The following is a 13,612-nucleotide window of genomic DNA, read 5'->3' as shown; positions in this document are numbered from 1 at the left end:
TTTTCAAAATGATTTCGTCAAATGGGAATTTTATATTTTTTCATTTATTCTAAAACTAAGTATTTTGAATCTTTACTTTGCGTCAATCGTTTACCATGAATAAGATTTGTAGTTTATTGAAAAACAAGATAAATCAGCAATTCACTTTTAACACCACAGTACCACAATCTAGTAGCTTTAACAAGAAATACATTAAAAGTTGTTGTTTTTAATACTATGACACTAGTGAAAATAGAGCAAATGTTTCTCACTTGATAGCTAATCAATATAAGATTTTAAAAAAAACAACAAAGGAACAATTGTTTACCCCTGTCCCTACCCCCCCCCCAACACGAGAAAGAATCCTGGTCCAAGTAACCAGGTTGCAGGTTCCAGGTTCCATGAAGTTCTGACTTGAATAGAGGCATTGTCATAGAAACGAAAATAAGAAACAGGGACAAATATGAAAACGTATTATTAATCGCAAAGTTTTATATGAATGTTTACTAACATAACAACATACTATATTGTGAAATCTGCCTAAAGGTTCATAATAAGTTTTAATAACTAACCTTTTTCAGACATGTAAACAAATTAGGAAGAGTCTTGATTCTAGTTACCTGTCAGAGGGCGATACTTCTGCATACCTGTTGAAACACAAGATAATTGCTCCGTTTACACGGTGCTATGAATTTTGTTTCGATCCTGGCAGCGCAAGAAAATAATTGTTCTTTTTTTTTCACTATAAATAGTAAATACGAATAATTGTAATAATAAGACTATTTTTGAAAACTCAAGTCAGTTGTAATAAGGAAATGGTTAAGATTTCTCACATCCCAACAAGGGAAATAAAAAGTCTGGGAACTACTAGAGAACTCGAAGAGAACACTTAGAATTGTTTCAAGTAGTGGCAAACTTGATTAGTTCAAAATTAAAAGTGGTTTGTTCTCAAAGAAAGTTACAGTGTCTTTGAAACTGCAGGGGCGTTCCTTGAAATGTTACACGCTGCAGGGGCGTTCCTTGAAATGTAACACACTGCAGGGGCGTTCCTTCAAATGCTACACGCTGAAGGGGCGTTCCTTCAAATGTTACACGCTGCAGGGGCGTTCCTTGAAATGCTACACGCTGCAGGGGCGTTCCTTCAAATGCTACACGCTGAAGGGGCGTTCCTTCAAATGTTACACGCTGCAGGCCCGTTCCTTCAAATGCTACACGCTGCAGGCCCGTTCCTTCAAATGCTACACGCTGCAGGGGCGTTTCTTGAAGTGCTACACCCTGCAGGGTGTGTGTATATATATACGGACGACGCAGTGTTAGTGGCACACTCACTCACTCACTCAGCTTCAGTCACTAATGTCCTGCTTCTCTAAGGCTTGCAAAGAGTATGGCCTAACCGTTAGCACAAAGAAAACTAATAACTAATGTTATGGGTCCACCTGCTACAGCACCACCATCCATCCTCATTGACGATAACAAGCTAGATACCGTAAACGAATTCTGCTACCTTGGATCTACAATTCAAGATGACCTGTCACTAGAAGAGGGAAAAAAAACGCATAGGGAAGGCCGCATCAACCTTCGCTAGACTCCGACCAAGAGTTTGGAAAACCAGAAGCTCACCACAGCGACCAAAATGAAGGTCTACAAGGCATGCGTACTTAGAACGCTACTGTACAGCAGCGAGTTGTGGACAACCTACACCAAACAAGACAGAAAACTAAACTCATTCAAACTAAGCTGCCTTCGGAGGATCTTAAAAATAACATGGAAAGAAAGAGTGTGTAATACTGAGATCCTCGCAAGAACAGGCCTTCCCAGCATCTTTACGGTCCTCGGACAACGCCGCCTGCGCTGGCTCGGACTTGTTTGCCGGATGGAGGACAATCGCATCTCGAAAATCATTCTGTCCGTCTGGCTCAAGAAAAACTGGTCGCCCCAACTCCGTTATGTGGATGTGATAAAAAGGGATTTAAAATAAGTAAACATTGATACTGACCATTGGGAAGAAATAGCCTTCGACCGCAATAGTTGGAGAGAGACGGTGACCAAGAAAGCTATAGACAGCGAGAAAACATGGGCCACCACTCTTGAAGAAAAGCGTGCCACACCGAAAATGGCCAGCTCCTCTACCACCAAAGCGAAAGCTACCTTGACATGCAATATATGCGGACTGGAGTGTCTCTCCAAACTAGGCTTCCACAGCCATACGAAGAAGTGTTCGAGATGATATATATATTTCTAAAAAGTAAAGTGGCCCTTTCAGACCTTGCGATCTAGAGGGCAGATAATGTAAAGGTCATCTTTTTTCTGTGGCCACTGGTTAACGAGGGTCTCATGTGGCCAAAAGCAACGACAAAACCACCTTTATTTTTCACTAACTATTGTTAGGTACTTAGAGTGGGTGGACTTTAGTGCGCCATAAAGTCATCGTAATTCTAAATCCTTGTCTTCACAGGAATTTGAATACCAGACCGGTCGGTTTGGAAGCCAAGTGCTTTACTAATCAGGCACAAAGCCACATATTTATTTCTGTATCTCGTTGATTGGGAGCTTTCCTTCCTGGTTTATTAAATGGTGTGTTATAATAACATTTTACGATGTCCTGATGTTATCGTGACCGCTGGTTAATTTTTTCCACATTATACTTTGAAACTCTATCTAGCTTTCTTCTATTCCATTAAAACTTGTATCATATATAAGGATCCAGGGAAACACATTTTAAATCAAAAGGTGCAGACATCGAAAAAAGGATTGCAGACCCCGGTGAACAGTGGTTTCGTTTTTGCAACATAAATGACTAAACAGGAGGGTTTCCACTGGGTCTAAGTAGTACTTTTAAAAACTGCACTCATTCTTAATCTTGGAAATTATTATTATTATAGCTTTTATATAGCGCTACTTTCATGCTTATAGCATGCTCAGAGCGCTTTGGTCCAATCTCATTTGTGGACCAGTGGGGGTGAGGGGGTATCTAGGAGTTGGTTTTCCGTGCTGCCCTTTGGCGCTCAGTAAACGCAACTCTGCCCGAGTCGGGTGTCGAACCTCGAGCCCCCTTCTAGGTAGCCTAGACAAGCCAAGTTCAAGCGCAATTAGCCTCTCGACCACGCTTCAATCAAAGACAATGTTTCGTTATAGAGAAATAGTATTTCCATTATAAGCCTTTAGTGGTTTAAGCAATTAGACCTTAAGGCATTCTTACAAAATATTACGGAAATAGCCACTAAAAGACTATATGTACCAAGGTGTAGTAAGCATTTTTCAAAATGTTCACAAATGACATGTATAAACAAAAAAAAAAATAAAAAATCTAAACCTTTTATTGTAGAAAATTACAAAAATTTTGCAAATATGTGTAGTTTAAGTGATCTATATAAATGTTTTTTAGAAATTCATATTATGGTAGAATGGAAAAGAAATTTAAAACACCACAGTACGGATCTCTAGACAGTGATTAATGTTAATGTTATTTAGATGCTACTGGAAGCCTGCCATAACGTAACATGCAGAATATGAAAGGCAGGGATCATTTTCCAAAGGCTGCAGCCTATTTGGACTAGCCAAGCCATTGGACTCGAGGCAAAAATACACCTTCTCAACACAATCGTCATTCCAGCTGCTACATAAGCATGCGAGACATGGAAGTCATCTTCCAAAATTGAGAAAAGACTAAACGGGGCTCAACAAAAATGGTTGAATTAGAGGAATCAGTTACAGAGATCGGGTCTCAAACAAAGAAAGCATACGCCAAACTGGGACAATCCATTTAATGATTGTGACCGAGTGTTGCACGAGGATTGCAGGACATGTCCTCCGACAGGTTGAATTACGCATACCAAGAGTTTTGCGTAGACATGGAGGCCAATAAGAGGGAAGTGGAAATAGGGACGTCCTCGCATAACTTACCTCCACACTTTCATGGAGGACCTCAGAGCAGTGGACACCAGGCGAGAAGAGACTTCAGACATTGCCAGTGACAGATCTTTATAGAGACAGAGTGACGACCAATGTGCCGAACGACTCCGGAATATGTAAGTAAGGTGGCTAGCCAGTTAAGGCCAATGAACTAAGGTCTCCTTCAGTTGAGCAGCGACTTATTGAAATAGGATGAAATCCTGGTCAGTACCTATGGATTTGCAGAATTTCCATGTATCTCATAGAAATCATCCTCTCGCCATATTGTCTGAACATGGGTCTCCACATTCATCAGCATTTACTTCCCTTTTTCTAAAAATAGCATCCTTGTAACACTACCTCATCAATCTCTACACACGCACAGTCACACGCACAGTCACACACACACACACACACTCTCTCTCTCTCTCTCTCTCTCTCTCTCTCTCTCTCTCTCTCTCTCTCTTCATAGCGGATGGATGGACATCGATAGAACAGGGAGAGCAATACAGAATGAGAAACTGACTAAATATCAGGACGCCGTATCGACAGTCCGAAGCGCAGACCATGAATCAAAACAATCCTCTTGCTTGGCTTTCTGTGAGGACTATTAGGTTGTAATTTTTTTACGAAGCTTATATATATCAACTTTGTCTGGTAAAAAGTTTGTACACAATACTACTCCGACACCTAATCTCGGATCAAGCTAAAATTTTGCATGACTATTTCTTTTACCTAACAACACAAAAATCAATAACTAATTAAGCATTGGTAATTAATTATTTTGTTAAGTATCTCAAACAAGGGAAAGAAATGGTACTTGTCTGAATTGGTGGTATAAGCTGGATTAGTCCCCTTTAGAGCGCACTGCTCTAAATTGAAACAAACAATATATAACTATACAATCTTCAGCCTTAATAAGTAACTTACTGGCAGAGTGGTTAGCACGTCGACCCGAGGAGGCGTAAGCCACGAGTTTGAATTCAGGTCTTTCCACTCTTTTTTTTTAATGCTTTTCAAAAGAAATTACTGTAAAATCCAAGGTGATATTCCTTTTTTTTTTCCCCATGCCCCAATTTTATCAACTGGTCCAGACAAGTGATAGGATCATCTTCACCTCACCTCACCTATCCCTTAGTATATTGGACCATTGGGGCACCATGCAAGACTCGTCGACTGTCTTTCTCCATTCCTCTGTCTTTTGCCTTAGTTAGAATCTCTTTCAATGGCAGGTCCGTCCAATCTTTTATGTTGTCCGCCAATACCTTTCTCTCTCTCTGCCTCTTCTTCTTTTTCCTGGTACTGTTCCCTGAAGGAAGGTCTTTGCAAGCCCAGAAGATCTTGTAAGGATCATAGCGTATTGAAAAAGCTAAAAGCATGAAATTGCGCTAAACAAAAAGAATTGATACAAAAAAAATATTTCTAGTCTAGTTATTATTGTTGGTATATATTACACATTTAATTCCTTGACTGATCCAAACTAATTACTTTATACTTAATAGAAGCTTTGTGTTTTTTAAAAAGTATATTTTTTATATTTCACTTGTTCTAAATGTAAAGTTAGATTAAAAAGAGCTCTTATCAGTCTTATGAGTTTGTCATCCAGATGTCGCTGGTGGCCTATTTCTCAAGCTCGATAACGGAAATGTAAGATACTCGAACGATATATGAAACAATGAGGATTTCAAATGAAAATGTTTGTGCGTTCAGACTTGCAGTGTACACGCTCCTGCAAATCTTGTGCTTGACTAAATACATTGATACATTTGCATCATTTGTTTCTTTGTTTGTTGTTGTTTTTTGTTTTTTGTGTTGTTGTTTTTTTGTGTGTGTTTTTTTGTGGCGGGAGAGGCGAATACACTAAATCAAATTTTAATGTAATGTACTTGTTAGGAAAAGCTTTAATATAGATTTTTCTTTCAAAAATCGAATCTAGATGACCAATTTGTTTCGCTGCTCTTGCAATGAACTGCTGTGGTGGCCTAGTTATAAAGCGCTTCACTATCGTACCGAGGAGTCTTGGGTTCGGAACCTGATGAAGCTTGGCATTATTAAACGAGAATTTTCGGTGGCTCTGAGTCCTCTCATCTCTAATTGGAACCCTCTTTAGTTGTTAACCCTAGAAAACAGATCTGCCTTCGTAGATGGCTTTTACTTTTAAATGATAAAGTCTTACGTCACTACCTTGTGAATGGAGTTGCTGTGTTTTCTGCACTAGACACAAAATGAGGGGCCTGAATGAGCCAGATCGTGTCGAGCGTTCCTTGTATCTTGCTTTATTTGTTGTTCTATGCAGGAGGCGCTGTGGCTGAGAGGTTGGCTTCCTGAAAGGGGTTCGAGTCCTGGTGAAAAGTGGGATTTTTAATTTCGGAATCTTCGGGGGCCTATGAGTGCACCCAGCTCTAATGGGTACCTGACATTAGTTGGGGAAAAGTAAAGAAGGTTGGTGGTTTAGCTGGCCACATGACATCCTAGTTAACCGTAGGCCACAGAAGCTGATGACCTTTACATCATCTGCCCTGTAACTACAAAGTCTGAGAGGGGAACTTTACTTTTTTTTTTACTTTAGTATGCACATACGTAGCTTGATCAATGTTCATTCGAACTTTTCATTATGTTTATAAAACTTTCTCTATTAAAATATTTGTAAATCTCCCTGTTGAGTTGCTAAATAAAACATTTAAACTTTTTATAAAACAAAATTCAGACGATTTTAAAAAATCTTATTGATTTATTCTCTTGAATTTTTTATGCTAAATATTTTATTATTGACATTTCAAATATAAACTTAAGCATTTTCTTACATTGAAATGTGCTTGTTTTTATACTCTAACCGGAGATGGGAAGGGCCTGAACTTCATCTCCGTAGCCTGCATAGAGTGAGTTGGGTGATTGTAGATCTCGTACCAGAACATGGAAGCCTCTCCTGAAGCGAGCCCCCACAGGCCGTTAATATTGACGAAGCCACAGCCTTCGTGGAACCACCAACCAGCGAGACGCAGACTTGAAGGGCACCCAAGGGAGTGATCGTTGTCGTAGGTGGAGAACTTGGCGCCAGAGTTCTCGGACAGACCCTTGCCTCCGTCGCTGTATCCATCAGCGATCAGGGTGTAGCCGTCTCCTGGACCTACTCGGAAAATGGGGTATATTCTGGTGAAGTTGAAGGCAGTGCCTCTTTCTGTCATGTCCACGCGAAGCCCGTTCTCATCGCCGTTGTCCACCAGGAGACGTCTGAGGTTCTCCAAACCAAGCCAGAACTCTGTGCTCGGACTAACTGTGCCGAACCCGACTTCGTAATCGCGGAAATTTCTGTAGAAGTCGACTGAGCCGTCGAATCTCTTCTGGAACACGATCCAGCCTTCACCTTGAATGCGAACGTGGCATAAAACTTTGATGGGACCTAGCCCGTCTTTGGGGACGATTTCCAGGATGTGGTAGCCGACGGTCAACTTGGGGTCATCGCATCCTGTCGCGTTGGAAACAACAGGGATGCAGTCGTCTGGTAACTGACGTCTTGAGAGTCTTGTCTGGGTTTCCACGAGCTCCGACTGTGTCTTGTTTCCAGCAGCATAAGCCGCCTTCAGCTTTGCCTGGCTCTGATCCAGTTCCTTGTGAAGCTGAAACAGTGTCGAGACGTATTCTTCCGTGGAGGCATATTCGTAGGAAACGAAAATAGAATCTGAGAACGCAATGTTCTTCCCGGAGGCTTCAACTCCGATTCCTTCGCAGATATATTCGCCTGCAAGGTCTGACTCAGGGTTCTTCCAAGAGATATTCAAGTAGTTTGTAGAATGGTCTAAGGCACCATGGGCCTTTGCGGCTCTAGCCTCGGGCATAACATTGGCAGCTGAGAGTGGGGTTACCACCGCCAGTGTAACGGGGACGTCATTTTGAACTTTCTTGATGGAGAGAGTTAAGATTTTGGATAAACCTGTGTCATGTTGGTTGGGAATGGCCAGACATCGAATACTAAAGTCCGTGGTTAAACCAATACGAATCTTCTGTGGGAGTGCAGCAATCTCGGCTGTGACTTTTTCAGCTGGAGATGAACAAAAAAAAAATTTAAAAAGTGAATTTTAATGATTCAAGGTACAAAAAAAAGTATACATAAACACTTAAGAATCTACTTACAAGTCGTTAGTAATATTTAATAAATATGCTGTATCAATAAAAATGTTGTTGTTATTTTTTTGTTAAATGATTTACATGTTTCGGATGCTCCTTCAGAGTTGCGATAATTTACTAACTAGTTCGAACCTCCGCCTGTAGGAGGGGTGGTGGCAGCGGGCAGATATGAGCCCGGAACCATCAACAAGTCGGAACGACAGACCTGCGCGCATACCGCACAACCAGGCAGCCGCGCTTATATTTGTAATGCGTAATATGTTTTGGTATAATTATCATGTTGTACTTTTGTCCGTTGGGTGTCCCTTGGGTGTATGTTTTTCTTACAGTGTAAGTTCTTCTTGTATGAGTCATAAAAGCAAACCCCCCCCCCCCCCCAAAAAAAAAAAAGTTTATATTGCACTAATGAAAAGTATTTTTATCTTATAAAATCTTATCTTATTCATTTCATCCAGTCCGAGTATAGAGGAATGAAGAGAAAATAGACTATGCAAAATCATGATCACCATAAGATGGGGTTACCCAGTGGCTATGGTCGGGGGATCTAAAAATCCCCCCGGAACCCCCCTCCCCCCCCCCCCCCAAAAAAAAATATTTTTTTTTTACATTAAATAGTAAATATTACGTAATTATCTTATGTCTTGATGTCGAATGTCAAAATGCAGGGGCCCCTAAAAAGGACAAGCTCCCTGGCCCCCAAAGGATGGCGAATTCCTAGCTACGCCACTGAGGTTACCAGGCAACTGCATTCTCATAAGAGGACAAAAAGGAGGTATAAGCCTTACAAGGGTGTCCAAAAAAAAACGGGAAGTCGACTTCATAAAAAACTTGACTTTAAATGTATATGAGTAAATAATGACATCATAACATTGTAGTAAATATGATAGCACTATGTCCGTTGGTTCATCATTCACGCTATTCCAAGTATATAATTCCAAACACATTTTCTTCACAGATTGTGAAAAAAATGTCTCCCTCTGAGGCCATGGAGACTCTCTCTTTCTCTCTCTTTCTCTCTCTCGTTCTCTTTCTTTCTCTCTCTCTCTCTTTTTCCTCTCTCTCTCTCGCTTTTTTCTGTTTCTCTCTCTCTATCTCTCTTATGTCCACTGTTCGTTGATCAGCTAAAAAAAAGCTCTTTCAACGGTAGCATTATGCCCGGCAATGCAAAAGCAGATACAATCTTATAGCACTGGAAGTATCGGGTTTCTTTTGTATAGTCTTAAATATATAAATGTTCGATGATAAAAGAGGTTGTCATCTTTATGCTATTTTTAAGTGAGTTTCGGCATTGAAACCAAAGGTTACCAGAGTTTGTTGTTGGCCTCCTTCAGTCGTAGAACGACTATGGTTCATCTCGCACACTTCCTCATGTAGCTGTGGAGCCCTATTTTGGAGAGACACTCCCGTCCACAAATAGCGCAGGTTAAGGTGGCTTTTGCTTCGGTGGTAGAGGAGCTGGCCGTTTTTCGTATTGTACGTTTTTCTTCCTGAGCTGAGACCCATGTTCTTTCACTGTCCATAGCTTTCTTGGTCACTGTCTCTCTTCATCTGGTGCGGTCTAGAGCTATGTCTTCCCAATGGTCAGTATTGATGTTCACTGATTGGAGGTCCAGTTTTATTATACCTATGTAACGGAGAGTGGGCGACCAGTTTTTTTTTTGGTCTATCTATCTATCTATCTATCTATCTATCTATCTATCTATCTATCTATCTATCTAACTATCTATCTATCTATCTATCTATCTATCTATCTATCTATCTATCTAAACTCTGAATCCAAACCTGGCAGAGTTTAAGTCACTGATCAACATGCACGATTAGATTGACACATGAAATGCGTAGGACAAAATTAAATTATCTTTTTATTTTTTATTTTTTTATTATTTTTTTTTGAAGTAACGTCTGTAATATATAAGATAAGTTTAAATTTGATTCGTGGATAGAATCAAACTGACGTAAACAACACTAAACAGTAAACGTCGGACATTTTCAGCCATAAAAGGAGGACATTAGATCCTATTTTCCAAACGTCTACCTTAACAGCAGTCTGCCAAAGAGACATGTTCTGTTCTTCACATCCGAATGTTTATTCAAATAAAATAGTAATAAGGAACCATAATCGTGATATTACTCGTGATGCAGTTTATATTATTTGTAGTGTCCCCTTTGCAAAACTTCTAATGTTCTGAATTTGGTGCTTAGTTTATTGAAATACATACCAATGCGTGTGTACTTGGAAGAGTTAGTCTGTGTATAAATATTAATAATTTTATAGTGGAGATTTTCACGCTTGTCGGATAACCTATAAATAGCAAGCTTTTCATGGTGTATCTGGTGAACTAAATAAAAGTAGTCTATCTTGTATGTAGTTACCAATTTTTAATTTTAAATTCAGCGTCCTTGACATTGTTAGACCATTGAAAGATTACAAATACCATATAAGTAGTCTACGGTTATTTTAATGCATTCAGAATATTAGTTCTGTACACGTGGTCTGAATGAATGTAGATGGATGTGTAGCCTATTACCATTACATAGTTAACCATAATAACCATAGCAGTAATAACAGTATTGCGAGTGTTTATTTATACACATATTATATACATATAAAAGGAGTTGGTTAACTGTCCGCGCACATTGTGCAGTAGCATGAGATTAATTATTGATGTATCAATACTACATTTATCGTCTTATTATAAGAAAAAAAAAACAAAAGCTTTAGTCTTCCCTTGTGCTGCAAAAAAAAAAAAAATACATTTATTATGGTCTTCTCCTAAGACTAAAACTAAGACTGCTTTATCGATCCTACCACTGTCTGCAGAAGAAATATTCTTAAGATGTAGCACATCCTCTAGCCATGACTGTTCCTTTATAAATTATATTCAGTGTCTCTAAGTCTAATTATACAATATTTTACTCTACTAATGGCAGTGTCGTTGACTCCGAAGATTGAGGATGAGTTCAGTGTTTCACATGGCCACGCAAACCCAGTTCATCATCATCATCATCATCACTCCTTTGAGTTCCTCCTGGAACACAGGGCCTCGACAAAAACACGCCACTCTCCACGGTCTCTTGCTAGCTTTTTGATGGTTTCCCAGCTCTTCCCGGTCTTCTCTGCTTCTTCAAGTACACTGCGTCGCCATGTTCTTTTTGGTCTTCCTCTGCGTCTTGTTCCCTGGGGGTTTCACTCTAAGGCCACGCAAACCCAGTTGCGACCTGCATATTTTTTCAAGATCTGAAACAGACACAGTCTTTGTCGGCCAGGAGCCTATTTAGCTTTTCTTTACGTCTACTGAGGCACGGTGGCTGAGTGGTTAATAGCGTGGCTTCCGAACCTGGGGTCCTGGGTTTGAATCTCGGTAAAGACTGTGATTTTGACTTTCGGTATTTTTGGGGCGCTCCTGAGTCCATCTAACTCTAATGGGTTCGTGACTTTAGTTGGGAAAAGTAAAGGCGGTTGGTCGTTGTGTTGGCCACATGAAACCCTGGTCATCAACCGTTGGCCAGAGAAACAGATGACCTTAACATCATCTGCTCCATAGATTGCGAGGTTTGAAAGGGGAACTTTACTTTTTACTTCGTCTTCTGAATTTATCCTCTAGAAATTTCTTTGGGTCTTTCGTGAGAGCTCTCCAAACTGTCTCGTTCAGAAATATCACACTGTATACATTTTATAACACTGTATACATTTTATAACACTGTATACTTATCTTATATAATACAGACGTTACTTCAAAAAAGAAGATGATTACGTCCTAAGCGTCATGCATTTAGTCATGCATATTAACCAATGACTTAAATTCAGCCAAGTCACTGGTTTTCCTGGCTAGCTCAGGCAACCCATTCCATGCTCTAATAGCACTAGGGAAGAAGGAGTATTTGTACAAATTTGTCCTAGCATATGGGACGAGGAATGTACCTTTATCTTTGTGTCTTTCAGAGTATTTTATTAAATTTTGTCTTTGTATTTGAAGATTATGGTTCAGTGTTTTATGTATGATTGCTACTTTACTTTTGAGCCTTCTGTTCTGAAGGCTTTCTAAATTTAGTGATTTTACTAAAGGTGTTACTCTAGTCAAATGTGAATATTCGTTTGTTATGAATCTCACTGCTCTATTTTGTGTCTGTTCCAGTTTCTTAATGTTTTCTTGAGTTGAGGGGTTTTTGTTACACTGTATACATTTTATAACACTGTATACATTTTATTACACTGTATAGTCAAAACTTACCTGAGACGTAGAGGCAAGCTGTGAGCAAAAAGATGACTACTATCTTCAAGAAATCCATGATTGTTCTATTACGGCTATAAAGTGTACGCCAGTCCTTATGGCGTTGTTTCTTATCTGAATGCCGTAGAGAACTGAGTACAAACTTTACATATAGAAGTAGGTTGTTTTTTATTTCCGTCACGTGATTGCAGAGATAAGATTTCTTTTGTGTGCACCTGGTAAATCTTGCACATCTTAAGCTCATTTCTTTTTCAGCTTATTTCAAGATGAAACTTTAATTTTTGAGTCATTTAGATCTTGCGACCAACAAGGGTCATAGTTCCTTGACAATGAAGTATAATAAGATAAAAAGAAATATGATATATATTGATATGATGATAATGTGAAGTGAGACCATCAAGTCGAATACAGTCAATCCGTTTAATCGGGCCACATCGGGACGGAATCGCTTTGGTCTAATAAGCGGATGATTAGTTAAACCAGATGTCTAATAAGCTTCGGGTTGGCCCCTATTTTAGGATTCGTCCCAAATAAGCAGCAGGTCGATTAAACGGATTGTACAGTATTATGTCAAATGCGTGACTTAAAGAACTGAAAAAGCGCAAATCCTTTACTGGCATTAATGTCTAGCAATGTTTCAGAAGGGACCAGACCTAAATTCAAGTCCAGAACTGCAATTTACAGCAGCACAATTCGGAAAGCCCTTAGCACAAAATCAGACAAGACACAGAAGAGTGACGGATGTGTAAATAATTTAATGAAAACCTTAGTAAAATGAAAAAGGAAGGAATGGGAAGAGCTCCAAATACTATAAACAATGTTTGCAAGTCTATTGGGAAATAAGTTGCCAACTAAAGTTTTAAAAAAAAGCTAGGCCTTCAAATACAGAGCTTAAAAGTGCAAAAACCAAATTCATGCTCTGTAAATGAAATAGCATATTTAAAATGTCAGTTTTCTGCACACCACTAAAGTTGACTATTCATATATTTTTCTTTGTGTATGAAATCGCCCCATAAACATGTTTTAGTTACAGAGTGTATTCACAAAGCTAATATCAACTCACTATATCTGTCAGTCTGTCTGTCAGTCTGTCTGTCTGTTAAACGTAGGTGCACGTATTTCTCCCACACTCATTCTTGTAACAAATTCACAATTTGCAGTTATTAATGAATTCAATAAATGAATCAATAAAAAAAAAAGCTAACCAATAGGTAAATTAATTACTGGTTATTAATTATTTTGTTAAATACCAACAAGGGAAATTTAAAAAATTAGTATTAACAGATATTGCTAAATATGAAGGGTTATTTCCCTTAGATAATTGAACATATATTTCTCCCACACCCATTCTCAGATCAAGTTGAAGCTTTAAATAATTATGTAAT

At 39.1% G+C, this 13,612-nt stretch overlaps 1 protein-coding gene across 1 annotated transcript; it reads right to left on the bottom strand.

Moving 5' to 3' along the window:
• Positions 1-6,581: 6,581 nt before the first annotated feature.
• Positions 6,582-12,385, bottom strand: LOC106065904 (fibrinogen-like protein A). Its single transcript, XM_013224822.2, has 2 exons — positions 12,228-12,385; positions 6,582-7,909 (listed from the first exon to the last, which is right to left on the bottom strand). The coding sequence occupies exons 1-2, from the start codon at positions 12,283-12,285 to the stop codon at positions 6,693-6,695; spliced, it is 1,275 nt and encodes a 424-aa protein (XP_013080276.2). The 5' UTR covers positions 12,286-12,385; the 3' UTR covers positions 6,582-6,692.
• Positions 12,386-13,612: the final 1,227 nt, after the last annotated feature.

Source organism: Biomphalaria glabrata, chromosome 11 (assembly GCF_947242115.1).
Source record: "Biomphalaria glabrata chromosome 11, xgBioGlab47.1, whole genome shotgun sequence".
Classification (NCBI taxonomy): Eukaryota; Metazoa; Mollusca; class Gastropoda; family Planorbidae; genus Biomphalaria; species Biomphalaria glabrata.
The sequence above is the reverse complement of the archived record's forward strand: the minus strand, read 5'-3'. Positions and strand labels throughout refer to the sequence as shown.

Coding starts and splice junctions, on each gene's coding strand:
- LOC106065904 (XM_013224822.2), bottom strand. CDS start 12,285: ATGGATTTCTTGAAGATAGTAGTCATCTTTTTGCTCACAGCTTGCCTC. Junction 7,910..12,227: donor AGCTTGCCTCTACGTCTCAG/GTAAGTTTTGAC, acceptor GTTCATCTCCAG/CTGAAAAAGTCACAGCCGAG.